Below are 27,168 nucleotides of genomic sequence, written 5' to 3' on the forward strand. Positions count from 1 at the left end.
CCTATCCACCACAACCCCATCTTCAGCACATACACCAACCTTCAAGTCAAAACGTTAACTGCTTTCTTTCTACAGATGCTGCCAGACCTGCTGAGTTTTTCATACTATTTCTGTTTATGTGCCTGTAATGAGGGTGAGGGTTCCAGAATAATGTCCATTTCTTTGATTGAGATAATGGTCATGGGGGAGTGAAGTTGAAGTATTAGAAAACTAATTGTGGATAGAGTTGGTGCATTTAGTAACCTAACTTTGTTTATCCCTCAGGTCAGAAAGTATGATGATGAAGATAATCTCCATGCTTGTACGATTATTCATTTACTTTGGTCTGATAGTGCCAGATGAAGATTTATACAGTTACCTGCTGGAGTAGCATGTTGGGCTGTCAATTCAAATCCTGTTAGAGGTGTGAGAATCTACTGGACCTTTTGTTTGGAAATTTTGGTTTCTTCTTACCTCAAATCAGAAGAGTCTGACTACCATGGCCACTGCCTAACCAAGCAGCCGTGATCCTTGGGCAATGCTCAAAGTTAAATGGAAGGTTGGTCAAAGGGATCTGAAATCTGGCATTTTCACTCAGCTGGCATGGTTTCTGTCAACATATCACTGGCAACCCTCATGCAAGAGCCTCTACCATTTCAGGCTAAATTGGAGCTGTTTGCTCACAGTGCACCATTGAAGGAATGGAAACTTCAACTTTGTTACTGCTGTTTGGCAACAATAAGATTAGTGAGCAGTTTTCTTGAGCTAATAGTCTGCAATCCTTTGATTGAAATGACACAAATCACACGATGTCCTGAAATAAATCAGTCAGGAATTTGTTGGTGGATGAAAATTCTGAACCTCAACTCTTGTCTCTTCCTTTACCTGCACCACGATAGAATTTCTACTCAAGTCAGGAATGTAAGGCTATTCAGCATATAGAATCCCACTTCTGACCTATTAACGTTATCATGGTACTTACTTGAATGTTGAATGACTTTTGATATAGAGCCCTACAGCACGGAGACAGGCCCTTTAGCCCAAACTGGTCCATGTTGACCAAAATGTCCATCCATGCTAACACTATTTATTTAGACCATTAGCCCACATTCTTCTAAACCTTTCCTATCCACATATTTGTCTAAATGCTTTTTAACTGTTGTTAATGTACCCAATTCAGCTATGTTCATTGGCAGCTCATTTCATGTGCGTACGACCCTCTACAAAATGTTGCTCCTCAGGTTCCCTTTTATTCTTTCCCCTTTAACCTTAAACCGATGCCCTTTAGTCTTTGATTCTCCAACCCTGGGAATCAAAGACTAAAGTGCATTCACCCTATCCATGCCTCTCTGATCACATACACTTCTATAAGATTCCCCCTTCAATCTCCAACAGTCAAAGAAAATGTCCTAGTTTGTCAAACTTCTCCCAATAAATCAGATCCTCTAGTCCTGGCAACATCCTTAAATTTCTTCTGCACTCTTTCCAGTTTACTAACATCCTGTACAACTGCAAAATAACTTCCCAACTTCTATACTCAATACCCTGACTGATGATGGCCAGTATGCTGGCCTTCTCTACTGCTGTCCACCTGTGACTCCACTTTCAGATGACTGTGCACCTGAACTCCAAGTTCCCTCTGTTCCACTACACTCCTTAAGGCCCTACCATTCACCATGAAAGTACTAGCTTGATTTGACTTTCCAAAATGCAAGACCTCTCACTTATCTATATTAAACTCCATTTGCCATTTCTCAGCCCACTTCCCCAGTGGATCAATGCCCTGCTACAATTTCTGACAACCTTCCTCATTATCCATGATAGCTTCTACTCGAGTGTCATCTGCAAACCTACTAATCATGCCTTGTATCATTGTTATAGATAACAAATAGCAATGGATCCAGCACTGACCCCTGAGGCACTCCACTAGTCACAGGCCTCCAGTCTGACAAGGATCCTTCCACTATTACCCTCAGCTTCCTACCATCAAGCCAATTGTGTATCCAATTTATCAGCTTCCCCCTGGACTCCATGCAATATAATCTTCCAGAGCAGCCTACCAAGTGGAACCTTATCAAAAGCCTTACCAAAATCCATATAGACTACATTTACCACCCTGTCCTTGTCAACCTTCCTGGTCACTTCATCTAAGGACTTTAAAAAAAATTGATCTCTCACTCACAAAGTCATGCTGACTATTCAATCAAACCTGTGGCCAATAATTAGCCAGGGGTCCTGCAATTTCTTCTCTAGTCTCTTGCAGTGTTCTTGGATATATCTGGTCAGGACAGGAAACTTATCCATCTTCATATATTCTAATACATTCAGCACCTCCTGTGATATGGACAGTTGCCAAGATATTGCCACAAACTTCCCCAAGTCTTCATGTCTTTCTCCACAGGAGAAATATTTATTGAGAACCTTGCCCATCTCCTGCGGTTCTACAAATATGTGATCCTTGAGAGGTCCTATTCTGTCTCTATTATCCTTTTTCCTTTAATATACTTGGATTCACCCTAATCTTCTCAGCCAAGGCTCTCTTATGCTCCCTTTTCACCCTCCTAATTTCCTTCTTCACTTCTTGACTAATTCTAATCAATGCCTCAATAGCCAGGATTCCCTAGTGTTGTCACCCTCACAGGAACTTACAGACTTTAAAAGTGAGATAGCCAGAGTTCAAAGGCCTTCCATTTGCCAGAGATGCCTTAGTCAGCAAACTACTCCAATCAACCTCTGCAAACTCCTGACTAACTCCATCAAAATTCACCTTGCCCCAATTTAGAACGTGAACCTGTGAACCGGTTTTGTCCCTCAGTAACTATTTTAAAATTAATAGAACTATGGTCATTGGTCCCAAAGTGCTCCCCCACTGTCACCTGTCCTGCCCTATTTTCCAAGAGTAGGTTGAGTTTTATCCCTTCCTGAGTAGGACCCTCTATATACTACTTGAGGAAACTTTCCTGAACGTGCTTAAATTTCACGCCATTTAAGTCCTTAATGCTATGGTAGTCACAGTCTATGTTAGGAAAATTAAAAAATCCCCTATGACAACCCTATTGCTCCTGAAAGTCTCCCCAATCTCCCTGCACATTTGTTCCTCCAATTCCTGTTGACTATTTGGGGGCCTATAGTACAACCCCAATAACGTCACCATCCCCTTTTTATTTCTTAGCTCCACCCACAAAGCCTCACTGGATGATTCTTCAGTTATTTCATCTCTGATTACTGCTGTGATACTCGCCTCACTCAAAAATGCAAATCCCCCTCCCCTGGACCCTGGCACATTAACGGCTATCCTGTCCATCCCTTATCCATGTTTCTGTAATATCCCAGTTCCAGGTATCTATCCATGCAGAGTTCATCTGCCTTACCTCTCAGCCCTCTTGCATTGAAATAGGTGTAATTTAATCCAACAGGCATTCTTGCTGCCTGTCCTGTTCCAGCTTGACTTGTCTCTTCACTTTACTATTTCTGATTACTGTATCTCCTTCTAGCTTCGCACTTGCCTCCCTGCTATAGAGGAACCCACCCCAGTGCCAATCTAGTTTAAACCCTCCCTTCTAGCAAGCCTGATGGCCAAGCTATTGATTCCCCTCTAGTTCAGAGGTGACCTGTCCCTCTTGAACAAGTTACATCTATCCCAGAAAACATTCCAATAACTTAAAAGTCTGAATCCCTGCCCCCGAACCATTTCTTTAGCCATGCATTCATCTGTCATATCCTCCTGTACTTACCCTCACTACCACATGACCTGGAAGTAATCTAGAAATTACTGCCAATGAGGTCCTGGTTTTTAACTTTTTTCCTAGCTCTCTATTCTCATTCCACAGGACCACATACCTATTTCTACCTATATCATTTGTGCCAACATGCACAAAAGCTTCTGGCTGCTCACCCTACCCCTTGAATGTTCTGCAGCTGCTCTGAGACAGCCTCGACCCTGGCACCTGGGAGGCAACACACCATCCTGGATTCCCGTTTGTGGCCACAGAATCTCTTGTCTCCTATCGTTTAACTATTGAGTCTCCTATCACTAAGGTACTGTTTAACTTTATCCTTTCCTGCTGTGCCCCAGAGCCAGTCATACTGCCACTGACCTGGCTACTGTTGCTTTCATCTGACCCGTCATCCCTCTCAATAGTATCTAAAACTGTATTCTTGTTTGAGGGGAATGGCCACACTCCCTGTCTACTCCCTTTGCCTTTCCTCGTGGTCACCCAGCTACCCTCTACCTGCACCTTAGGTGTGACCACCTCACTAAAACTCTTATCTATGAAGTGCTCAGCATTTCGGATGATGTTACCAGCTCCCTCACAGGAGCTGCAGCTGGGTGCACTTCCCATTGATGTGGTCAGCAGGGAAAATGGAAACCTTCTCCGAAATCCCATATCCTGCATCCTTAATATATTTTAAATAAAGATTTTTTTTTATTGACATTCACTCCATTGGTCATATCCTCTTCGTCCCCCCTGCAAAAGAAGTGTGTGTACAGGGTCAGTTTCCTCTTCATCCACTATTGAGAGGAGATGCTAAATTGACGCCCTAGTTGTGTTCTGACATGGTACTATTTCAAAAAGCAACATGCAAGTTTTCATTAGTGTTTTCACCAATCTTTATCATTCAATGGTATGTATTACTAATAAAAGGTCAGATTGCTGGCCATGTTTCAACGTTACCATGCTAACTACACTGGCCATTAATATCTCAAACTACTTACATCAGGTGTATAGTGATTTCTTCTATAGGAAGAAATGAGCTATGGTCACTGTAATAAACCAAACAGGTATAATACAGAGGTATAAAGGAATGTGCACGATGAATCATATTTAACTCCCATTTCTTCTTTCCACTGTCAGTTGAATGATGAATATCATAATTCTCACCACAAAATCTGGGCCAAAACATCAACACAGCTGCCTCATTTCAGTTAGGACCAAAACTTTAAGATGTAATTAATTACTGAGCTGCAGCACAATATGTTGCCAGGCCCTTGTATGCTGCCTGGACATTTGAGACTAAAGGTACACTGAAGATTTAGCCCTGTACCTTTTAAACGTTTTTTCAGATTAGAAAAATAAGGATTTTCCAAACCAGAAAGAACGAGAGTCATTGCTCTGGAATTAACCTCTGTGCTGACACAGCTGATTTTATGGTCTATAGGCCTCATCATTCGAGAAGTCATAGCTCCAGTTAGTATTGTGCTTTTCTATTTCCCAGGTAAAGAGTAAACTCAAGATAATGTTCATCAATAGGCATTTAGTTCAGATGCTGGTTAGCTGAAACTTCACAGCAATCAAAATAAATAATTAGATAGATAGTTTTAGTTAGCATAACTAGATAACACAACCAGCCAAGCATAGACAACAAAGATGGGATCACAGGTTGCGTTCAAGCAACTCCCTGTAGTCCTGTGATTCTCAATGGCTATCCCATCAATTCAACACAGAGAAGCACCTTTTGGTGGTGGAAAGCAAACTCATTGCTTTTGTAAGAGGAAGTCCTTGTTATTCCTGATATTTACAAGATGTTCACACAATTAGGGCTATGAAGAAGGAAGAGGTTAAAAAAATAATGCTGCGTATCTTAAAAAAATTCTTTTACCCTATTTGCATTACAAAATATTTAAGTATGAAAAACAGACAATACATTCAAACTAATCTGTATAAACATTGAAAATTAATAAAAACTGCATGTTGCAGTGCTGTATTCAATCACAACATCCTCAGCTTTACCCCACTGTCTGTGTCGAGTTCAGTTTTAAAAAGGAAACTTGAGGGTTTAAAGCAAAATGTCCGATTCTTGGTTCATCCTGCATTAGAAATGGGCAGTAACTCGATCAATCTCCAGCACATCTTCCAAAATCTGAAAGAAACACCAGTTGTCAGAAAGTCACATACATTCGTAGATAAAGCAGAGTCCCAAAAACCAGGATGGATCTAAGTCTGTTGTGTTATCTGGATCAGCAAAGGTAGTGGCTAGAAGAGGAGGAACTCACACTGGATATTGACAAACCTCTGTTGACACTCATACTTGAACTTGCCAGTGTAACAGAGCTTTGGAATTTCTTGGACCTCTCCCATCAGGAGCAAGGTACCAATCAGTATCCAGGAGTTTGGTTATTCAATCTGCATGAGCGCCTCTGATCCCAGTTACTGAGTGTATCACAGGATTGTCAAATGCTACCAACAGTATCAATCCTGATTACCCTAAACTAGAACTGCACACTTCAGCTGAGTCTGTGTTTGCTGCTACACTCACCATATCAGGTGTTGTGCCTATTTTCTTGGCCAGCTCACTACGTTCCATAGTGCTGAGGTACAAAAACTTATTGAGCAGCTCCCCATCCAGAATGTTCCGCACTGCATTTTGTAGAGCTCGTCGATCACAGCGCAACATCCTGCAGCACCAAAGTGAAGGGGAGAGAAAGTTATCACGTATAGTATTATTCTCAAAATCAAAAGTGTTCAAGTCTCACTCCAGAAACTTGTGTGCATAACTAGGTGGACACTTTAAACCTGCCTTTAGGCAGAGAGTATGGGTCTGAAGAACCCTGTGGGTGATTTGTCCAGGTCACTACGCAGCCCACAAACAGAAAACAGTTCTAATCGTCCATTCTTTCATGTTGGCAAGTAATTTTACCCATCAACAAGCAACTTGCTTGACTATGTTGCTGGGCAGTTCAGAGTTAATGACATTGTGGGTCTGGAGTCACATGTAGGTAACGACAGTACACTCCTGCCCAAAAGGATATTAGTAATTTAGTGTTTGATTTTAAAACAATAAATCACAAAACATCAGCAGTTATAATTTTACTAAGACTAGCTTTCAATTCCAGAATTTATAATTGAACTTTGATTTAAATTCTGTTGCATCATATGATGGAATCTGTGTGTCCACAGCATTAGCCTGGATGTTGGATTCGTCCTAAAAGAAAACTAGAAGTTGAAGCTTTGTCATCCACTAGTCAGAATTAGATTGTATTTCCATGCCAATCAAGGCCTAACCATGATTCTGTATCAAAGTGTTTTTCTCCAAGTCTGTTTTGGTGTCATTGTTCTGATTAGTGCAAGACAAAACATTCAATTTCTAAAACCCCTTTTAGCAATATTCAAACTCTGTACTACCAATCATTGATTATGGTCCAATGACGTGACCACCTCTGTTCTCCCTCTCAATGCTTTTTGTGGGAGTTTGCTGCTGTCAAATGGCAACTACTTTTTTATATTAAAATGACTGTCCTTCAAAAGCACTTTGGTAGATCCTGAGGATATAGAAATGCAGGTTCTTTCTTAATTTACTTTACTTTTTGTAACATGCCACCATCCCTTGGTGTTCTAATAGCTTACCACAATGAATTATTTGGATGACATGTCAGGGAGCTAATTTAAACTCAATAGCAAAGCTTCACATTTTATTCTACCTCGTTGGATACAGTACAAATATCAATCAAGGTTCCACAAGGTCCCATGGACTGTGATTAGGAAGGATGAACAAAACTCAACAAGTAGATATGTTTTGAATTACATTTAGAGTGGTCACAAGATCGATTGACGCAATGGGGATATGCAGCTGGGTGTCAGCAGCACACATGGAAACTAGTCTCATACCTGCAGTTAATACCAACAAACTGCGCACAGGAGAGGTAGCTGGGTTGAAGGATAGACTTCTGGTGAGGGCTGATAAAGGGGAAAGAGGGACCTGGGTGGGGCAAGGGTGATCACAGACCACTTTATATCAATGTGTTATCTAGTTATTGATTCATGCTAATATTAGGCTATAAACTAGCTCAGTACAGAAGTCAGAGTACGCACTCTTATAAGACAGAAGCCAACAATTTTTTTTAAATTAGGTCTGCTGTTATATAATGTCTTTCATAATTTCAGGCATCTCAAAGCAATCTATAGCCAATAAAATACTCAAGTGTGATTACTCTAACAGCTAATGAAGCACAGCAAACTCCCACACCAACAATAACCAGACCATTTTTAAAGTGAGGCTAAAAAAGTATAGGCCAGGACATTATTGGTGGTTGTGATTCCAGAGGGGAATGCAAGTCAGCAGAAGTTAATAAAATTTACAAAACCAAATATTTTTTAAAGAACTACAGCTCATTTGGAGTCAACATGTCTGTTTCAGCTATTAATATTTAATTAAAAAGTGTGATATTTATGACCATGTAAAATTCTACAAAAACAACCGCCAGTGAGAGTGGAATGTACACGGTAGAATATCACCATCTACTGGTGGAGTTCACAATAAGTTAATTCCTAATAATTCTTAAAGTTATTGAAAACTCACCAGGACTTGTGTATAGACTCCAATAGATATCCTACTACAATAAAGGTGGAGATGTGTAACTTATTGTACTTTGTCATTAATAAAACCAACTAATATCCAAACAGACATGGTTTCACTTTCTTGCTTGATGTAAAATCATAACTCTTTAGAATGCTTGGCTAGTACCAATCTCAGTCAGATCATAAGGACTACTGATGTGGAAAAAAAAATTCTGATTCAGATCAAGGATAGAGCCTCAATCTGGGAGTGTGCAGGGAGTTTTACTCCATCTCTAACTCCATGCTGTACCAGTCTTGAGCGTATTTGGGAGGTACATAATTTATAAAAAGTAGTCCATTCCCTATCTTTAATACCTCTTCTATAAAGAAACATTAGAAATCACCACATACAAAAATAATTTGGTGTCAGTTTTGATTTTCAAGAGATTAGCAATTTCTGAAAAGATTTATAGCTCAGGTTGATGATGCGTAAGTTTGCTCGCTGAGCTGGAAGATTTGTTTTCAGACATTTCATCACCATGACTAGGTAACATAATCAATGAGTCTCTGGTGAGGTGCTGATGGTATGTCCCGCCTCTCTACTTATAGGGCTTGGTTTCTTAAAATGGGTGATGTCATTTCCAGTTTTTATTCCAAGGGAAGGTAGACAGGATCTAAATTGATGTGTTTATTCCTGGAGTTCTGGTTAGAATTCCATGCCTTTAAGGATTCTCTTGCGAGTCTTTGTTTCACCTGTCCTGGGTTTAGTGTGCATTTCCCAAAGTGGTGTCCTTCTTTGTATGTACAGAAACTAGTGATAGTGGGTCGTGTTTTTTAGTGGCTAATACCCTGCATCCTGGAGGCAAGTTTCCTGCTAGTTTGTCCGATGTAGAGGTTTTTTTTAAACAGTTCTTGCATGGTATCTTGTAAATGATGTTCGTTTTGGGTGTAGTATCTAATGGATCCTTTAGTTGCTGTTTAAGTGTATTGGTAGGTTTGTGGGCTACCATGATACCATTTTGCCACTAGCCAAACAAAACAGTCGCAGGATGCTTAAAGAAATAATAAACAATGTTCACAACCAACTCCAATAAATACAACCAGGAGATTTCGTGCCAAAAAACTTTGTTCAGTACATGACAGACTGTGAATGGATAAGTGTATTAGAATATACCATAAGCTTTAAACAACAGCAAACATAGAAAAAGAAAAAAAACTTGCACTTCAAGTTAAGTTAGATAACCTCACACAAAAATGCATTTCATACAACACTGATGTTTGGATTAAAAAATCTTTCAGACCATCCACTGACTGATACAGAAAAAGCAGTCCTAGTCCAAGGGTTAAACTACAACTACAAAGACGTGAGTAAAAAGGACTTCCTTGCAGCATCTGAATCCACGTTAAAAAGTAAAGGTCTTTCAGAGGAAACATAGCAGACCATAAGACAAGCTATTGCACCTACATTAGGCCAAAAAAAAGGGAAGGAAACACACTCAATGCTCAAGAGAATAAAGCCTTAGAAAGACTTAAAGACAAAAACATTGTAATAATTCCTGCAGATAAGGGACGCGAAACTATTTTAAACAAATTCAATAACCTTAAAAAGGCAAATGCTCTGCTTGCAGATACTGAAACTCACCAGCAGGTGGTGATAGACCTGACCCCACAAGTACTAAACAGAGTCTCATCCTTCCTCACAGCATTTTAAAAAAAATCAGGAGAATTAAAAAGGGCAGACTTCCAAAATATGAAACCAGATGGGTCCAACACACCACGCTTCTACACATTACCAAAAATACACAAACCTATCCCCTCCTCAGACCCACAGTTTCCCTACCTGGGACACCAATATACAGACTAGCTAAGGAACTCCACCAAAAACGAAACAACCTAATTGAAGATTCACACCACTCCATTCACTCCACCCAAGAATTCCTGAACACCACCAAAGACACCAAGATAGAAGAGGCTGAAATAATAGTCTCCTTTGACGTTACAGCCCTATTCACAGCAATTAACATCAACCTGGCCAAAGAAACACAGGCATCACCTGTGCCTCACCACCCACTTCACTTCAATAACAAAACCTGCAAACAAGTCAATGGAACACCTATGGGATCACCAATATCAGAGATTTGAACAAGCTGCCCTCCCATCTATTCAACTCAAACGTTGGATCCGCTACATGGATGACACCTTTGCCATTACAAAACGGAACAAACTAGAGGAAACGTACAACACCATTAACAATATCCTGACAGGCATAAAATTCACAAAAGAGGAGAACGACAACAGACTCCCATTCCTCGACATGACAGATGAACGCACAGTTAACTGAGAGCTTCAAACCAGCGTCTACAGAAAAACAACAAACAGACCAAATACTTAACTTCAGAAGCAAATCATTCCAACACTAACAGAGCTGCATCAAAACATTACTTCCACAAGCTACATCACACCGCAGCACCCGAGAACAACAAAAAAAAAGAAAAATACCTACACAATGTTTTCAAGAAAAACAGGCACCCAATCTGCCAACTCCTCAGAAACAAACCCAAACAAGCAGACACTTGGATCTGTTCTCATTGGAGAGTACAAGGCAATTTAATAGAGACATACAAGATGATAGGGTGGACAGTGAGTCTTTTTCCTAGGATGATGACATCTGCTTGTATGAGGGGGCATAGCTGAAAATTGAGAGGCGATAGATTTAAGACAGATGTCAGAGGCAGGTTCTTTACTCACAGAGTGGTAAGGGCGTGGTATGCCCTACCTGCCAATGTAGTTAACTCAGCCACAATAGGGGCATTTAAACAATCCTTGGAGAAGCACATGGGTGATAGGCTCAGATTAGTTCACAGGTCAGCGGAACATCAAAGGCCAAAAGGCATGTTCTGCACTGTATTGCAGTATGTTCTACAAAGCAACCAAAGACTTTAGCCACATTACCTTGTATCAAAGACATCTCAGAAATGACTGCCAGACGACTCCGACCCCATGGCATCATGGCAGCCCACAAACCCACCAACACACTTAAACAGCAACTAATGAAACTAAAAGGATCCATTAAATACTACCAGCAAAACTAACACCATTTACAAGATACCATGCAAGAACTGTAAAAAACACACTACATTGGACAAACTAGCAGGAAACTTGCCACCAGCATACATGAGCACCAACTAGCCACCAAAATACACGACTCACTATCACTAGGTCCTATACACTGACAAAAGAAAGACACCACTTTGACTGGGACAATACACACATCTCCTAGGACAGGTGAAATAAAGACACACATAAGAATTCTTAAAGGAATTCTAACTGGAACTCTATCAATAAACACATTGGTTTAGACCCGATCTACCTGCCCTTAAAAAAAGAACCGGAAATGACATCACCCACCTTAAGAAACCACAGACTATAAATAGAGGGGTGTGACATACCACCAGCGCTTCACCGGAGACTCTCACTGATGACGTTACCTAGTATGGTGACAAAATGTCTGAAAACAAACCTTCCAGCTCAGCGAGTAAACTTACAGACTTCGATCTGATTAGGTTTTAGAGGCTTTCAGATTGAATCTTACCAAGTCAGCTTTCACAGAGAAGCTAAACCTGTATTTGGCCAGCAAGACAAGGTTTGAAATAAATTAGACGAAAAATACTGGATTTATTTTTGAAGATGATAACAATTTGAAAATTAATTATGAAAAGCAATATTGAAGTGTGAGGAGCTAAAGCAGTATTTCCCAATTTTTCTCTGATGACCCCTCTGTAGGAACTGAGGAAGCAGGGGTACAGCCATTATAATCCAAGTTCTAACAGTTACTACTGACTAAGAGCTCAACACCAAAACATCAGCTCAGAACCCCACTTGGGGAAAAACCTGGGCGAAAAGTTACATTCTTCCTACCTGAATGCTTTAGGGTTGAGGCCTGCATGATGAGGAATCATCGTGATGAGAGCATTCTGTAACATCAGAAGACGCCGGTATGTCTTTTCCTGCATTGGTAATAAAAGTCCCATCCCGCCATCCAGTGTCGCTGAGAGACAAATCGAGCATAATTAAATCATAAAAATGAACATAGGAGATTTAATCAGTTAAATTCACTAATGACACAAAACTGGGTCATGTGCTAAGTAGTACAGAGGAAAACCTTAGTGGACAATATAAACAAGCTGAAAAGTGATTGGAATGTAATTCTAAAAAGTGAGGTGACATTTTGCGTGGACTAACAAGGCAAGGGAATACACTGAGTGAATGGCAAGACCACAGAAAGCAGAGGGAGCTTGGTGTGCAAGTCCACTGACCCATGAAGGCGACAGGACCGGCAGATAACGTGATCAAGATGACGTAAGGGATACTTGGCTTTACATTAGTCAAAACATCAAATACAAGGCCAGGGAGGTTCAGATGGAGCTGCGTAACACATTGGTGACAGGACTCCTTCCTATTCTAGTCACCACACTATAGGACGGATATGACAACACTAGAGAGGATGCAATGGAGATTCACCAGAATATTGCCTGGACTGGTGCAACTATGAAGACCGCCTAGAGAGGTGGTTTTCCTGGGAACAGGTGGTCTAAGGAGGTACCTAATTGTGATATACAAAATTATAAAGGCTAGTTGGGAAGAAACATTTCTCCTTAGTTAAGAAGTTAATCGTCAGGGGGCATTAGGTAAACAGCAGGTGGTCTTGAGAGGCTTTAAGCATTTTTCACCCAAGCTGATGAGTATCTGGAATTGCTTGAAAAGGAAGTAGAGGAGGGAAATGCCACAATATTTAAATAGTTTTTAGATGGTTATTTGAAACAACCACAGAATACAGGTCTACAGGGCAAGTATTAGAATAGATAGGTGCATTGCAACCATGCAGATATGATGGGCCAAAGGGCCTTTCCCATGCTACAGAACTAAGACTCCAAAACATTGCTGACAGAAACTGAATCTATACAGAGAAACAAGAATTCAACCCATTCGCTGTTTTTAGCTAATCAATCAACAGTTAAACATATCCAGTACAAATACAATGTATAATGATAGTCACCGAACCACGTAATATGTTTGCTCTCCCAAGCCATATTTTTCTTATTTGAGCCATCCATAACACCACGACACGGTGTCCGCCAGAATGCATTCACATGTGCGGCCACGTTAAAGTCTGCTCTCCGCAGTAATCGTGTCCCCCCGTAACTCTCCCTTGCTGAAAGAGAATAATCAGAGATTTGTGCATTGCTGAAAAGACATTTCTTCAAAGCTTTTCATCTTGCATTCTCAGAGACATTTTTGCAAGAAAATCAGCACCTATGCCATGTGAGGAAAGTACAGGTTGTTCTGCTTTTAACACGGCAGTTGTGTTCCTCTGCAACATCACGCTATAGAAAAGCTCACTACAGGAAACTGCTATAGAAATCTCGCTGTAGAACATCACGCTGTGGAAAATCCATTCAATAAAAAGTTTGCAAACAGCATCCACAATTCAATCACACTATAGCCAATTCACGCTGACAAAATGTGCATTATAGAAAAACTACCTGTACTGATTTGCTTGCAAGTGGTCTCTGAATGGTAGAGGCATTACAATGGAGAATGCACCAGTTAACAATCAAACTTTGTTTAAATTTTAAACCAGCATGTTGTCTGATTGATCAAGATGTTGCCCTGAGAAATGAACCAGCAAATGGCCATGACCTGTACTGTTCAATTGAAACAAGTGTGCACTTGTTCTTTCTGACTGCAAAGGATATGTATTAGTATGTATAGCTTCTCGTGCACACATAACAAAACGTTCGTTAATGGACTATCCTGTCTTGTTGGCTTTGCTATCAGTAAAGACGACTCAGATGCTCCATTTCACACCTATCATTTACACCCATTTTAGATCTCAATCACTCCTTCACCATCAGAAGCACTCCCATTGATCTTTGCTCTGGGAAGCCTCATCACCTGTTCCACTCATTTTTCTTCTCCTTCTATGATTAAAATCACCATTTTCCAACTCCTTTCAGTTCCAAAGATGAGTAACCGGATTTGAAATGTTAACTCTGTTCCTCTCCCTGTAGTGGTTGCCAGACCTGCTGAGTTTCTCCAGCACTTTCTGGTTTGATTTCAGATTTCTAGCATCCATGCATGAATCACAAAGAACAAAAGAGTATAGCACAGGAACAGGTCCCTCAGCGCTCCAAGCCTGTGCCAACCATCATGCCCTAACTAAACTAAAAAAAACCTTCTGCCCTTATTCAGTCCGTTTCCCTCTATCCCCTCCCTATCCATGTAACCATCCAGATGCCTCTTCAATGTGCCTGCTTTCACCATCTCTTCTGGCAGTGCATCCTCTGCGTGAAAAACTTCCCTCACATATCTCACTTAAACATCCCCCCCCCTCACATAGAACGTGTCCCCTTGTAATTGAAACTTCAACTCTGGGAAAAGGTCTCTGACTAACTATCCCATCCATGGGGTGGCACAGTGGATCAGTGGTAAGCACTGCTGCCTCACAGCGCCAGGGACCCGGGTTCGATTCCCGCCTCTGGTGATTGTCTGTGTGGAGTTTGCCCTGTGTTTGCGTGGGTTTCCTCCGAATGTTTTGGTTTCCTCCCACAGTCTAGAGATGTGCAGCTTTGGGTGGATTGGCTGTGCTAGGGTAGGAGGAATGGGTTATTCTTCGAAGGGCCGGTATGGACTTGTTGGGCCAGAGGGCCTGCTTCCACTCTGTAGGGATTCTAAAACAATTCGATGCCTCTCAATTTTGTGGACCTCTATCAGGTCTCCTCTGAGCCGCTGTCTTTTCACCATTGTGAAAACAATCTTAGTCTTTTTACCCTTACCTCATAGCCAATGCCCTCAAGACTAGGCAACATCCTGATGAACCTTCTCTGCACTCTTCCACATTCTTCTGGTAGTGTCGCGACCAAAACTGCACACAATACTTGAAAGCGGCTGAACAAGGGTTTTATATAGCTGCAACATGGTTTACCAACTCTTGTACTCCGTGCCCCGCCCGATGAAGGGAAGTATGCCATCTGCCTTCTTAATCACCTTGGCCACCTGTGTTGCCACTTTTCAGGAACTGTGGACCTGCCCGCCCAGATCCATCTTTATGCTAATGGTACTAAGGGTTCTGTCGTTTGCAGTATAATTCACACCTAAATTTAATCCTCCAAAATGCATCACCTCACTTGTTTGGATTAAACTCCACCTGTCATTTCTGTGCCTGAGTTGCCAATCTATCTATATCCTGTTGTATCCTTTCACAATCGTCAGCACCATCAGCAACTCTATCAATCTTCATGTCATCTACAAATTTGCTAATCAGACCACCCAGAGTTTCCTCCAGATCATTTATATATACTACAAACAACAGAGGACCTAAGACTGATCCCTGTGGAACATCATTAGTTATCTGGCTGCATTCTGAAAAACATCCTTCCATCTGTCTTTTATGACCAAGCCAGTTTTGTATCCATCTAGCCAACCCACCCCGAATCCCATGTGATTTTAGTTTTTGTACCAATCTGCCATGTGGGACAAATGGATGGAATATAGGCACAGCATATAATGAGAAACTCTAAAGGCATACAAGCCTTTATTACAAGAGTGAATGACTATAAAAGCAGGGGTTGTTCTTCATTTATGTAGGATCTTGACAAAAACCACATCTCAAATACTGTGTACCATTTGGTCTTATTTCCAGAAGCAAACAAATGTGCTGATGGTAATTCACAGGAAGTTTTCTTGACTGATGCCTGAGGCTACCTTGAGGAAAGACTGGACAGACTAAGCTTTTTTTCCCACTAATCCTCAGAAGTGAGACGGGCCTTCTTACTAAAGTTTAGAAGATCCTGAATGAACTTGACAAGGGGGACAGTGAAAGGATGTTTGCTTTCGTGGGTCAGTCCAGAAGTAGGGGCCGTTGTTTTAAAATTAGAGGTCACTCTTAGAGGACAGAGGTGAGGGGAAATCTTTTTTTTCCTGAGGGCTGTGCAACTTTGGAACACGCTGCCTCAGAAGGGTCATGAAAGTGGGGTGAGTATTTTTAAGATGGAGCTAGACAGATTCCAGTTAAGCAGGAGTAGAAACAAAGGTTTTTGGAGATAGAGGGGAACCTGAAATTTGGAACATAACCAGAGCAGACTTGAAGTGCCAAAAAACATACTTCTGTTTCTCATTCATATGAACGTGGAACAAGAGTAGAGCACTCAGTTTGCTGAACCTGCTCGGTCATTCAATACGATCATGGCTAACTTCAACTCTACATTCCTGCCTACCCCTGATAAATCAAGGATCCATTTAGCTCTGTCTTAAAAATGTTTAAATATTCTGCGATTTGAAGAAGGGAATTCCAAATAAAAATTGTTTCCTTCTCGGTCTTAACTGGACAACATTTTATTTTTAAATTATGACCCCCCCCCCAAAGTTCTAGTTCTCACATATTTCTCCTTGTTTCGAGCGCTTGTGTACATGTGCAATTTGGTAGAATAGAAGGTTGGCTTAGGTTGCTGCTTCATGCGAACAAAGCCACGTGAAACACCATCCAAGGCTCACAAGTGATCAGTGACCGTTTAACAAAGCCTCTGCTTTCTGAAGAGACATTCCACCACAGTCAACACGAGGGCAGGAGAGGACAGCAGTCTTTCCATTTGTTTGACGCACAAGATGTCAACAGGCTGTGAATCATGCCAGCATTTAAAAAGGCCTAACTGCTTTTAATAATTAACAATTAACAGCGAGCAGAGTGGCATAATCAGCAGGAACTTTGATACTCAACCTGCTGAGCTTGAGATTAATGCAATATGACCAAATTCCCCAATCCCTGCATTTGTTTTATGGCTGCTAACTGAAATAGGTTCCAGCCAGGAGGAGGATGCAATCAAACTGCTTATTTTTTATAAAGACCATATCAGCACAAGATGTAGGAGCAGAAGTAGGCCATTCAGCCCATCAAGACTGCTCTACAATCCAATGAGATTATGACTAATCTGATAATCTTCAACTCATCTGTCTATCTTAGCCTTCAATGTACACAATGACCCAGCCTCAAAAATCCTCTGGGGTTAAGAATTCCACATATTCTCTACCCTCATCTCCATCTTAAACAGACAACCCCTTATTCTGAGATTATGCCATCTGGTTTCAGATTCTCTCACAAGGTGAAACAACCTTACTGCATCTACTCTGTCATGTTCCCCAAGAATCTTGAATGTTTCAATAAGGTTGCCTCTTATTCTTCTATATGGCAATGAGTACAGATCCAATCTACTCAACCTTTCCTTATATCAACCTGCTGAACTTTCTCTGGACTGCCTCCAATGACAGTATATTTTTCATAAACAGAAACAGAAACTTCTGGCAGAGCTCAGAATATCTGGCAGCATCTGTGGAGAGGAATCAGACTTAACATTTTGGGCCCAGCAGCCCTGCTTCATGGTTGGTGTGTTGTCTCTCAGGCGCTAGGGTCCATGATGTCTCGAATGGTGTCTTTGGGGTCCTGAAGGGAGAAGGTGACTAGCCCCATGTCATGGTCCACATAGATACCAATGACATAGGTTGAAAGAGGGATAGAGACGCAAGGCAGGATTTCAGGGAGCTAGGATGGAAGCGGAGAGCGAGAACAAACAGTTGTTCTAGAACAAAGAAAACTTACAGCCCAGGAACAGGTCCTTCAGCCCTCCAAGCCTGAGCCGATCCAAATCTACTGTCTAAACCTGTCGCCCAATTCCTAAGCATCTGTATGCCTCTGCTCCCCACCTACTCATGCATCTGTCCAGACGCAAGTTAAGTGAATCTATCGTGCCTTCCTCTACTATCTCTGCTGGCAAAGCGTTCCAGACACCCACCACCCTGTGTGTGAAGTACTTGCCACGTGTATCCCCCTTAAATGTTTCACCTCTCACCTTGAAAGCATAACTGCTCGTTATTGAATCCTTCACCCTGGGGAAAAAAGCTTATTTCTATCTACCCTGTCTATACCCTTCATGATTTTGTAAACCTCAATCAAGTCCCCGCTCAATCTCCTTTTTTGTGCAGGGATGGTGCAGGTGGGAGGGTTTCAGGTACATGGGTAATTGGGGGTCATTCTGGGGAAGATAGGACCTCTACAAACAGTCTTCACTTGAACCACAGGGGTACTAATATCCTGGGTGGGAAGTTTGCTAGTGCTATGCGGGTGGGTTTAAACTAGCTCAGCGGAGGGTGGGAACCTGAGGTGTAGTTCCAGTACACAGGAGGATCAGGGTAGGAAGGACAGGGACAGGATTTCACGCTCAGAGGAATGTGCTGGCAGACAGCAAGCTGGTTTGAAATGTGTCTACTTCAACGCCAGAAATGTCCGAAATAAGGTAGGTGAGCTTGCAGCATGGATAGGTACCTGGGACTTCGATGTTGTGGCCATTTTGGAAACATGGATAAAGCAGGGTCAGGAATGGATGTTGCAGGTTCCAGGGTTTAAATCTTTCAATAAGATCAGGGAAGGCAATAAAAGAGGGGGAAGGTGTGGCTTTGTTAGTCAACAGTGTATAACAGTGGCTAAAAGAACTTTTGACGAGGACTTGTCTACTTAAGTAGTATGGGCTGAGGTTAGAATCAAGAGAGGAGAGGTCACAATGACAGGGATGTGGAGGAGAGGATTGGCAAATCGATTCGGGGGAGGAGTAAAAGGAACAGGGTGGTCATTATGGGACTTTAACTTCCCCAACATTGTACTGGAGTTATAGCATTTCCAGTCATCGGATGGTTCCGACAGGTTTGCTACTGGTGCCACAATTCAGAGGTGAGGAACAGTCAGGGAATGCAGCTTAACCTGTGGCTGGTGCAGGAGGTAGGGCTTCAGATACCGAGACCATTGTGATGCTGTCTGGGGAAGGTGGGACGTATACATGAAGGACGAGTTGCACCTGAACTGGAGAGGCACAAATGTCCTGGGTGGGAGATTTGTTCATGTGGTTCGGGAGGGTTTAAACTAGTTTGGCAGGGGGGTGGGAATCAGAGCTACATATCTGAGAAGGGGCAAGTGACAGGATGTAGTGAATCTATCGGGAAGGTTTCTCACATGATGAAACAGAGGGATCAGTTAAAGCGTGTCTGCTTTAACGCAAGGGGTGGCAGAAATAAGAGTGATGAACTTATAGCATGGATCAGTACTTGGGGCTATGATGTTGTGGCCATAATGGAGACATGGGTTTCACAGGGGCAGGAATGGTTGCTAGATGTTCCAGGGTTTAGAACATTTAAAAAGAACAAGAAGGGTGGATAAAAGAGGAGGGGGGGTGTAGCATTGCTAATCAGAGAGTGCATCACAACTACAGAAACGAAGGTTGTTGAGGAAGGTTTGTCTACTGAGTCAGTATGGGTGGAAGTTAGGAACAGCAAGGGAGCAGCCACCTCATTGGGGTTTTTTTCACAGACCCCCTAATAGCAGTAGGGAAATTGAAGAACTCATAAGCTGGCAGATTTTGGAAAAATGCAGAAGTTGCAGGGTTGTTGTTATGGGTGACTTCAACTTTCCCCAATATTGACTGGAACCTCCTTAGTGCAGATGATTTGGACAGAGCCATTTTTGTCAGGTGTGTTCAGGAGGGTTTCCTTACTCAGTATGTAGAAAGGCTGACAAGGGGAGAGGCCATTTTGGATTTGGTGCTCAGCACTGAGCCAGGACAGGTGTCAGATTTCACAGTGGGGGAACACTTTGGTGACAGTGATGACAACTGCCTCACATTTACCATATTCCTTGGGAGAGGGAAAGGAGCAGTTACCAAGAGAGGATATTTATTTAGAGAAAAGGAAATTATGACGCTATCAGACAGGAGTTGGGAACTACAGACTGGGAGGAATTGTTCTAGAGAAAGGGCACAGCAGACATGTGAAAAGTGTTTAAAGAACAGTTGTTGCGAGTGATGCACAAATTTGTTCCTCCGAGACAGGTAAGAAGGGGTAAGATTAAGGAACCTTGGATGACGAGAACAGTGGAGCTTCTCATCAAAAGGAAGAAGGCAGCTTACACAAGGTGGAGGAAGCAAGGTACTAGCACAGCTTTACAGGATTACAGGCTTGCTAGAAAGGAGCTCAGAAATGGACTGAGGAGGCCAGGAGGGGGCACGAGAAAGGCTTGGCAGGAAGGATTAGGGAGAACCCAAAGGCATTTTACTCATACGTGAGGAATAAGAGAATGATCGGGGAGAAGGTAGGGCCGATCAGGAATAGCGAAGGGAACTTGTGTGTGGAGTCTGAGCAGATAGGGGAAGCCCTAAATGAGTTTTTGGCTTCGGTTTTCACTAAGGAAAGGGACCTTGTTGTGAATGAGAACTTTGAGGAGCTAGGAAACAGGCTTGAACAGATCAAGATTGATGAAGTTGATGTGCTGGAAATTTTGGCAAACATTAAGATTGAAAAATCCCCAGGGCCAGACCAGATTTATCCCAGGAAGCGAGAAGGAGGTTGCTAAGCCGCTGGCGAAGATCTTTGCTTCCTCACACTCCGTGGGAGTTGTACCGGAGGATTGGAGGGAGGCAAGTGTTGTTCCTCTTTTCAAGAAAGGTCATAGGGAAATTCCTGGCAATTGCAGACCAGTCAGACTTACATCTGTAGTCAGCAAGGTTTTGGAAAGAATTCCGAGGGATAGAATTTATGACTATTTGGAACAACATACGTGATTAAAGGCACTCAGTACAGCTTTGAGAGGGGCAGGTCATGCCTCAAATCTAATTAAGTTCTTTGAGGAGGTGACAAGTCAAGCAGTCGATGTGGTGTATACGGATTTCAGCAAGGCTTTTGATAAGGTTCCCCATGGTAGGCTCATTCATAAAGTCAGGAAGTATGGGATGCAGGGAGATTTGGCTATCTGGATTCAGAATTGTCTGCCTGACAGAAGGGAGAGAATGGTTGTAGATGGAAAGTATTCTGCCTGGAGGTCAATGTTGAGTGGGGTCCTGCAGGACTGTGTTCTCGGGTCTCTGCTCTTTGTAGTTTTTATAAAAGACTTGGATGAGGAGGTTGAGGGGTGGGTTAGCAAATTTGTAGATGACACAAAGGTTGGAGGTGCCGTTGATAGTATCGAGGGCTATTGTAGGCTGCAGCGTGACATAGACAGGATGCAGAACTGGGCTGAGAAATGGCAGATGGAGTTCAACCTGGATAAATGCGAAGTGATGCATTTTGGAAGGTTGATCTCGAATGCTGAATATAGGATTAAAGACAGGATTCTTGGCAGTGTGGAGGATCAGAGGGATCTTGGTGTTCAAGTGCATAGATCCCTCAAAGTTGCCACCCAAGTGGATAGGGCTGATAAGAAAGCATATGGTATTTTGGCTTTCATTAACAGGGGGATCGAGTTTAAGAGCCACAAGATTTTGCTACAGCTCTACAAGTCCCTGGTGAGACCACATTTGGAATACTGTGTCCAGTTCTGGTTGTCCTACTATAAGAAAGATACAGAGGCTTTGAAGAGGGTGCAAAGATGGCTTACCAGGATGCTCCCTGGACTGGAGGGCTTACCTTAGGAAGAGGGGTTGACTAATCCCTGACTTTTCTCTCTGGAGAGGAGGAGGAGGAAGAGAGGTGGCCTGATCGAGGTGTACAAGGTGATAGGACACATGGATAAAGTCAATAGCCAGAGACATTTCCCCAGGGCAGGACTGACTGGCACGAGGGGTCATACCTTTCTTCTAATATCGTAAAACTATAGAGGGGATTTTAGCAGAAGGTTCTTTACACAGAGTTGTGAATGCATGGAATGCATTGCCAGCAGTAATGGTGGAAGCAGAGTCATTAGGGACATTTAAATGACTGCTGGACATGCACATAGATAGCAGTGAGTTGAGGGGTGCGTAGGTTAAGTTATTTTATTTTACATTAGGATTAAACCTCGGCACAACATAGTGGGCCAAAAGGCCTGTTCTGAGCTGTACTTTTCTATGATCACTTTTTGTCAGAGGTGTACAGGAGGGGTTGCTGACACAGTATGTCGAAGGGCTGACAAGAGGGGAGGCCACACTAGATCTGGTGCTTGGTAATGAACCAGGCCAGGTGTATGATTTAGTGGTAGGTGAGCACTTTGGAGAAAGTGACCAGAATTTGGTTACATTTAATTTCACAATGGAAAGGGATAGGTACGTGCCACAGGGCAAGAGTTATAGGTGGGGCAAGGGCAATTATAATGCGATTAGGCAAAACTTAGGAGGCATAGAAAGAGCAGCAAAACGCAGGAAATGGGGACAATCGAAATGTGGAGCTGGTTCAAGGAACAGATATTGTGTGTCTTTGATAGAAATGTCCCTGTCAGGCAGGGAGGTAGTGATAAGTTAATGGGACTGTGGTTAACTAAAGAAATTGTACTACTCGTTAAGCAGAAGAGGGAGGCTTATGTGACATTGAGGCGAGATGGTTCAGCTGAGGTGATGGAAAGTTACAGAGTAACTAGGAAGGATTGAGAGAGAGAGAGAGAGTTAAGAAGAGCAGGGAGAGGACATGAGCAGTCTTTAGCAGGTAGAATAAAGGAGAACCCTAAAGCTTTCTATAGATATGTGAGGAATAAAAGGATGACTAGGGTAGGAATAGGCCTGTCAAAGACAGAAGTGGGAAGTTGTGTGCGTGGACCCTGTGGAGATCAGAGAGGTACTAAACGAGTATTTCTCATCTGCTTTCACTCAAGAAAAGGAGAGAATATTGTAGAGGAGAAGACTGAGATACAGGCTATTAGATTTGAAAGGATTGAGGTTAGTAAGAAGAGGTGCTATCAATTCTAGAAGGTGTGAAAGCAGATAAGTCCTCTGGGCCGGATGAGATTATCCTGAGAAGTCTCTGGGTAGCTAGGGAGGAATTGAACGAGCCTTTGGCCTTGAATTTTGAGTCGTCATTGTCTACAGGTTTAGTACCAGAGGACTGGAGGATTACAAATGTTGTGCCCTTGTTCAAGGAGGGCAGTAGAGATGACCCAGGTAATTCTCAACCAATGAGCTTTCCGTCTGCTGTAGGAAAAGGTTTGGAAAGGACTATAAGAGATAGGATTTATAATCATCTAGCAAGCAACAATTTGATTTCAGATAGTCAACATGGTTTTGTCAAGGGAGGTCGTGTCTCACAAACCTCATTGAGTTTTTTGAGAAGGTGACCAAGCATGTAGATGAGGGTAGGGCAGTTGACTTGGTATACATGGACTTCAGTAAAGCCTTTGATAAGGTTCCAAATGAAAGGCTGTTGGAGAAAATGTGGAGGCACGGGACTAAAGGTGATTTAACAGTATGGATTTGAAACTGGCTTTCTGTAAAAAGGCAGCGAGTGGTGGTTGATGGAAAATATTCATCCTGGAGTCTGGTTACTAGTGGTGTGCCACAAGGATCTGTTTTGGGACCACTGCTGTTTGTCATTTTTATAAATGACTTGGACGCAGGCATAGGTGGATGGATTAGTACGTTTGCAGATGATACTCAAGTTGGTGGATTAGTGGACAGTGTGGAAGAATGTTGCAGGCTGCAGGGGGACTTGGATAAACTACAGAATTGGGCTGAAAGGTAGCAAATGGAGTTCAATGCAGCTAAATGTGAGGTAATTCACTTTGGGAAGAATAACAGGAAGGCAGAATACTGGGTCAATGGAAAGATTCTTAGCAGTCTGGATGTGCAGAGGGATCTTGGTGTCCATGTACATAGATCCCTGAAAGTTGCCACCCAGGTTGATAGTGCCGTTAAGGCGGCATACAGTGTGTTAGGTTTCATTCATAGAGGGATTGAGTTCGGAGCTGCAATATCATTGACAACTATACAAAATGCTGGTGCGGCCACACTTGGAATATTGTGTACAGTTCTGGTTTTATTGGTAGAGGGATTGAGTTCTGGAGCTATGGTGTCATGCTGCAACTGTACAAAACGCTAGTGCAGCCTCACTTGGAGTATTGCGTGCAGTTCTAGTCGCGCCATTACAGGAAGGATGTGGAAGCAGTGGAAAAGGTGCAGAGGAGATTTACCAGCATGTTGCATGGTCTGGAGGGAAGATCTTATGAGGAGAGGCTGTGGTACTTGGGTCTGTTCTCACTGGAGAGAAGGCAGCTAAGAGGGGATTTAACAGAGACATACAAGATGATCAGAGGATTAGATAGGGTGGACAGAGAGTGTCTTTTTCTTAGGATGATGACATCTGCTTGCACAAAGGGACATAATTACAAATTGAGGGGTGATATATTTAAGACAAATATCAGAGGTAGGTTCTTTTACTCAGTGTGGTAAGGGCGTGGAATGCCCTACTTGCTAATGTAGTTAACTCAGCCACATTAGGGACATCTAAACAGTCCTTGGATAAGCATATGGATGATGACGGGATAGTGTAGGGTTATGGGCTCAGATTAGGTCGGTGCAACATCGAGGACTGAACTACTCCTGTCAACAATGACAAAGATCAATGACATAAACATAGAACAATATAGCGCATAGAACAATATATGATTTTTCTGGTTGGCAATCAGTGACTAGTGGTGTGCGTCAGGGATCAGTGTTGGGACTGTAATTGTTTACAATTCACATTGATGATTTAGAGTTGGGACCAAGTGTAGCGTGAAACTAACATGAGTGGTAGAGAAAAGTGTGCAGAGGGATATAGATCGGTTAAGGGAGTGGGTAAGGGTCTGGTAGATGGATAACAATGTGAAGTCAAATGTTGGAAGATGGGAGGTCATTTTGAGATGAACAGCAAAACAATTTCCTCTTCATGAAGCCATGCTAACCCTGCTTGATTATATCATGCTCTATTATATCCTTTATAAATGACTCTAACATTTTATCAATAACAGATATGAACCTTACAGTTCGAGAGTGACTTGTTTTGTGTCTCCTTCACTTTCAAAGTAAAATAAAATCCTCTGGCACTTTTCCAGAATCTAAGGATTCTTGAGATTATGACCATTGCATCCCACTATCTCTGTAGCTACTTCCTCTAATATCCTCAGATACATCCACTAACATTCAGGAGAAATATTGGTCTTTAACTCCATTAATTTCCCTACCACTTCTTCTCTGGTAATAACTAACTTGTTTCCTCTCCTCATTTTGCCCTTGAATCATTTAGTCATTTTGGAAAGGTATTAATGCTTTCTACTGTGAAGAGTAAGGTGAAGTATTTCATAGAATCCCTACAGTACAGACGGAGGCCATTCAGCCCATCAAAACTACACTGACCCTCCAAAGTGCATCCTACCCTATCCCTGCAAACCCATATTTACCATAGTTAACCCACGCAGCACGCACATCACTGGACACTACAGGGTAATTTAGCATGACCAATCAACCTAACTTGCACATCTTTGAACTGTGGGAAGAAACCGGAACATCCAACAGAAATCCAAGCAAACACAGGGAGAATGTGCGATCTCCACTCACACAGATGTCCAAGGCTGAAACTGAATCTAGGTCCCTAATTATTCAACTTTTCTGCTATTTCCTGATTGCCCATCGTTATTTCCCAAGCTTCATTCTCTAAAGGAATCTATGGCCACTTTAAAAGAGAACTGCTAGCTGGTTACAAAGCCTCAGATTGTCAACTAACATCTTCCACAATCTAAATGGTCCCACTGTGTTTCACCACCAATGAAGTAGCAGTACATTCTGATATGTGGTCACCATTCTAACAGAAAATGTTTTACAAGATCTGTGCGCTGCTGGGAGAGAGTTTTTTCAGATATACTAACGCTTTAGGTCAGATACAGATGAAAATTCCAAACTTTAACCCAATTATAGACAGCATTCATGGGAAACCCAGAGATCAAGGAGAAAGGACTAAGTCCAAAGAAGAGTATATTATACAATAACAGAGGAAACAATTCAATTTGCAGTGTGTATTAAAATTATTTTCAGAAGGTCATATTTCAAAACTAGCCAATGGTATCTTTATAGATCAAGGACGGAGAAAAAGAGAGAAATTTTTTAAAAAAGTGAGGAATAAGGACTTATTCATACCTTCTGGCTGATACATATACACTAGGAGATTCTTCTCACGGTCAGACACTGAAATTAAAGTCAAAGAAAAAATATAGGGTCAGTTCCTCAGAGAGAGAAATGCAAATATATCACAAATTCTTAAAACCTGTATAGCTACTTTTCGATGGGGTGACATTAACCAGTCAGCATTCATCTTCCACGAGGTGGTGGTCGAGAGCTGCCTTCCTGAACTGCTGCAGTCCACGTGCAGTGAGTAGACCCACAATGCCAGTAGGGAGGGATTTTAAGGATTGTGACACTACAGCACTGAAGGGATGATGAACTGAAGGATGATGAGTGGGTCAGAGGGAAACATGCAGATAGTACATTTTGCTGCTACTAAGTGGTGGAGGGAGCGGATTCCTGTGGGTGTAGCACCTGTCCTGGGTGGTGTCAAGCTTGTGTGTTGTTGGAATTGTACCCAGCCAGGCAACAGGGGAGTATTCTACCACACTCCTGACTTGCGTCTTCTCAACAACACACAGGCTTTGGGGAGTAAGGAGATGGGTTACTCACTACAGTATTCCTATCTTTTGGATGGTTCTTTTCACCACTGTATTTATATGGTGAGTCCAGATCAGCTTCTAGTTAATGGTAAACCCCCATGATGCCGATAATGGGGGAGTTAGTGATGTTAACTTCTAAGTAGGAGGACACGGGCAGCAGATACATGGGAACATCTCTATCTACAGGTTCCCCTCCAAGCCGCACATCATCCTGACTTGTGAATTCTGGGCAATCCAAGATGGAGGACGGGAGATAATGTGGCGGTCAGAGCTGCTCCTGTTTATTTTGGAGGTATTTTCAGTGTTGGAGCTGACGTCCTCAAATTCTTGGAGCAGTTATTATTGTTTTACAAGATGACGCATTGTCTTGGAACTTCTTCAAATCAAAATGATCAAAACAAGAGGACTTCAAAAAAGGAGGGGGGGGGGCCTAGGGTGAGG

General features: G+C 42.3%; 2 protein-coding genes across 7 annotated transcripts in view; one reads left to right on the forward strand and one right to left on the reverse strand.

The window, feature by feature from the left end:
- adck5 (aarF domain containing kinase 5) overlaps positions 1 to 996 on the forward strand; it is a 132,165-nt gene extending 131,169 nt beyond the window's left edge. For all 5 annotated transcript variants that reach the window (XM_043690929.1, XM_043690930.1, XM_043690931.1 and 2 more), the window contains one exon: positions 265 to 996. In XM_043690929.1, coding sequence (XP_043546864.1) covers positions 265 to 370 — 106 coding nt within the window. In that variant the 3' untranslated portion in view covers positions 371 to 996. The remainder of the gene's footprint in view (positions 1 to 264) is intronic.
- Positions 997 to 5,220: 4,224 nt separating this feature from the next.
- Positions 5,221 to 27,168, reverse strand: part of cpsf1 (cleavage and polyadenylation specific factor 1) — a 161,230-nt gene continuing 139,282 nt past the window's right edge. For both annotated transcript variants that reach the window (XM_043690937.1, XM_043690935.1), the window contains 5 exons: positions 26,201 to 26,248; positions 13,312 to 13,467; positions 12,174 to 12,303; positions 6,238 to 6,376; positions 5,221 to 5,841 (listed from right to left, as the gene is read on the reverse strand). In XM_043690937.1, coding sequence (XP_043546872.1) covers positions 5,794 to 5,841; positions 6,238 to 6,376; positions 12,174 to 12,303; positions 13,312 to 13,467; positions 26,201 to 26,248 — 521 coding nt within the window. In that variant the 3' untranslated portion in view covers positions 5,221 to 5,793. The remainder of the gene's footprint in view (positions 5,842 to 6,237; positions 6,377 to 12,173; positions 12,304 to 13,311; positions 13,468 to 26,200; positions 26,249 to 27,168) is intronic.

This window comes from Chiloscyllium plagiosum, chromosome 5 (genome assembly GCF_004010195.1).
Source record: "Chiloscyllium plagiosum isolate BGI_BamShark_2017 chromosome 5, ASM401019v2, whole genome shotgun sequence".
Lineage (NCBI taxonomy): Eukaryota > Metazoa > Chordata > Chondrichthyes > Orectolobiformes > Hemiscylliidae > Chiloscyllium > Chiloscyllium plagiosum.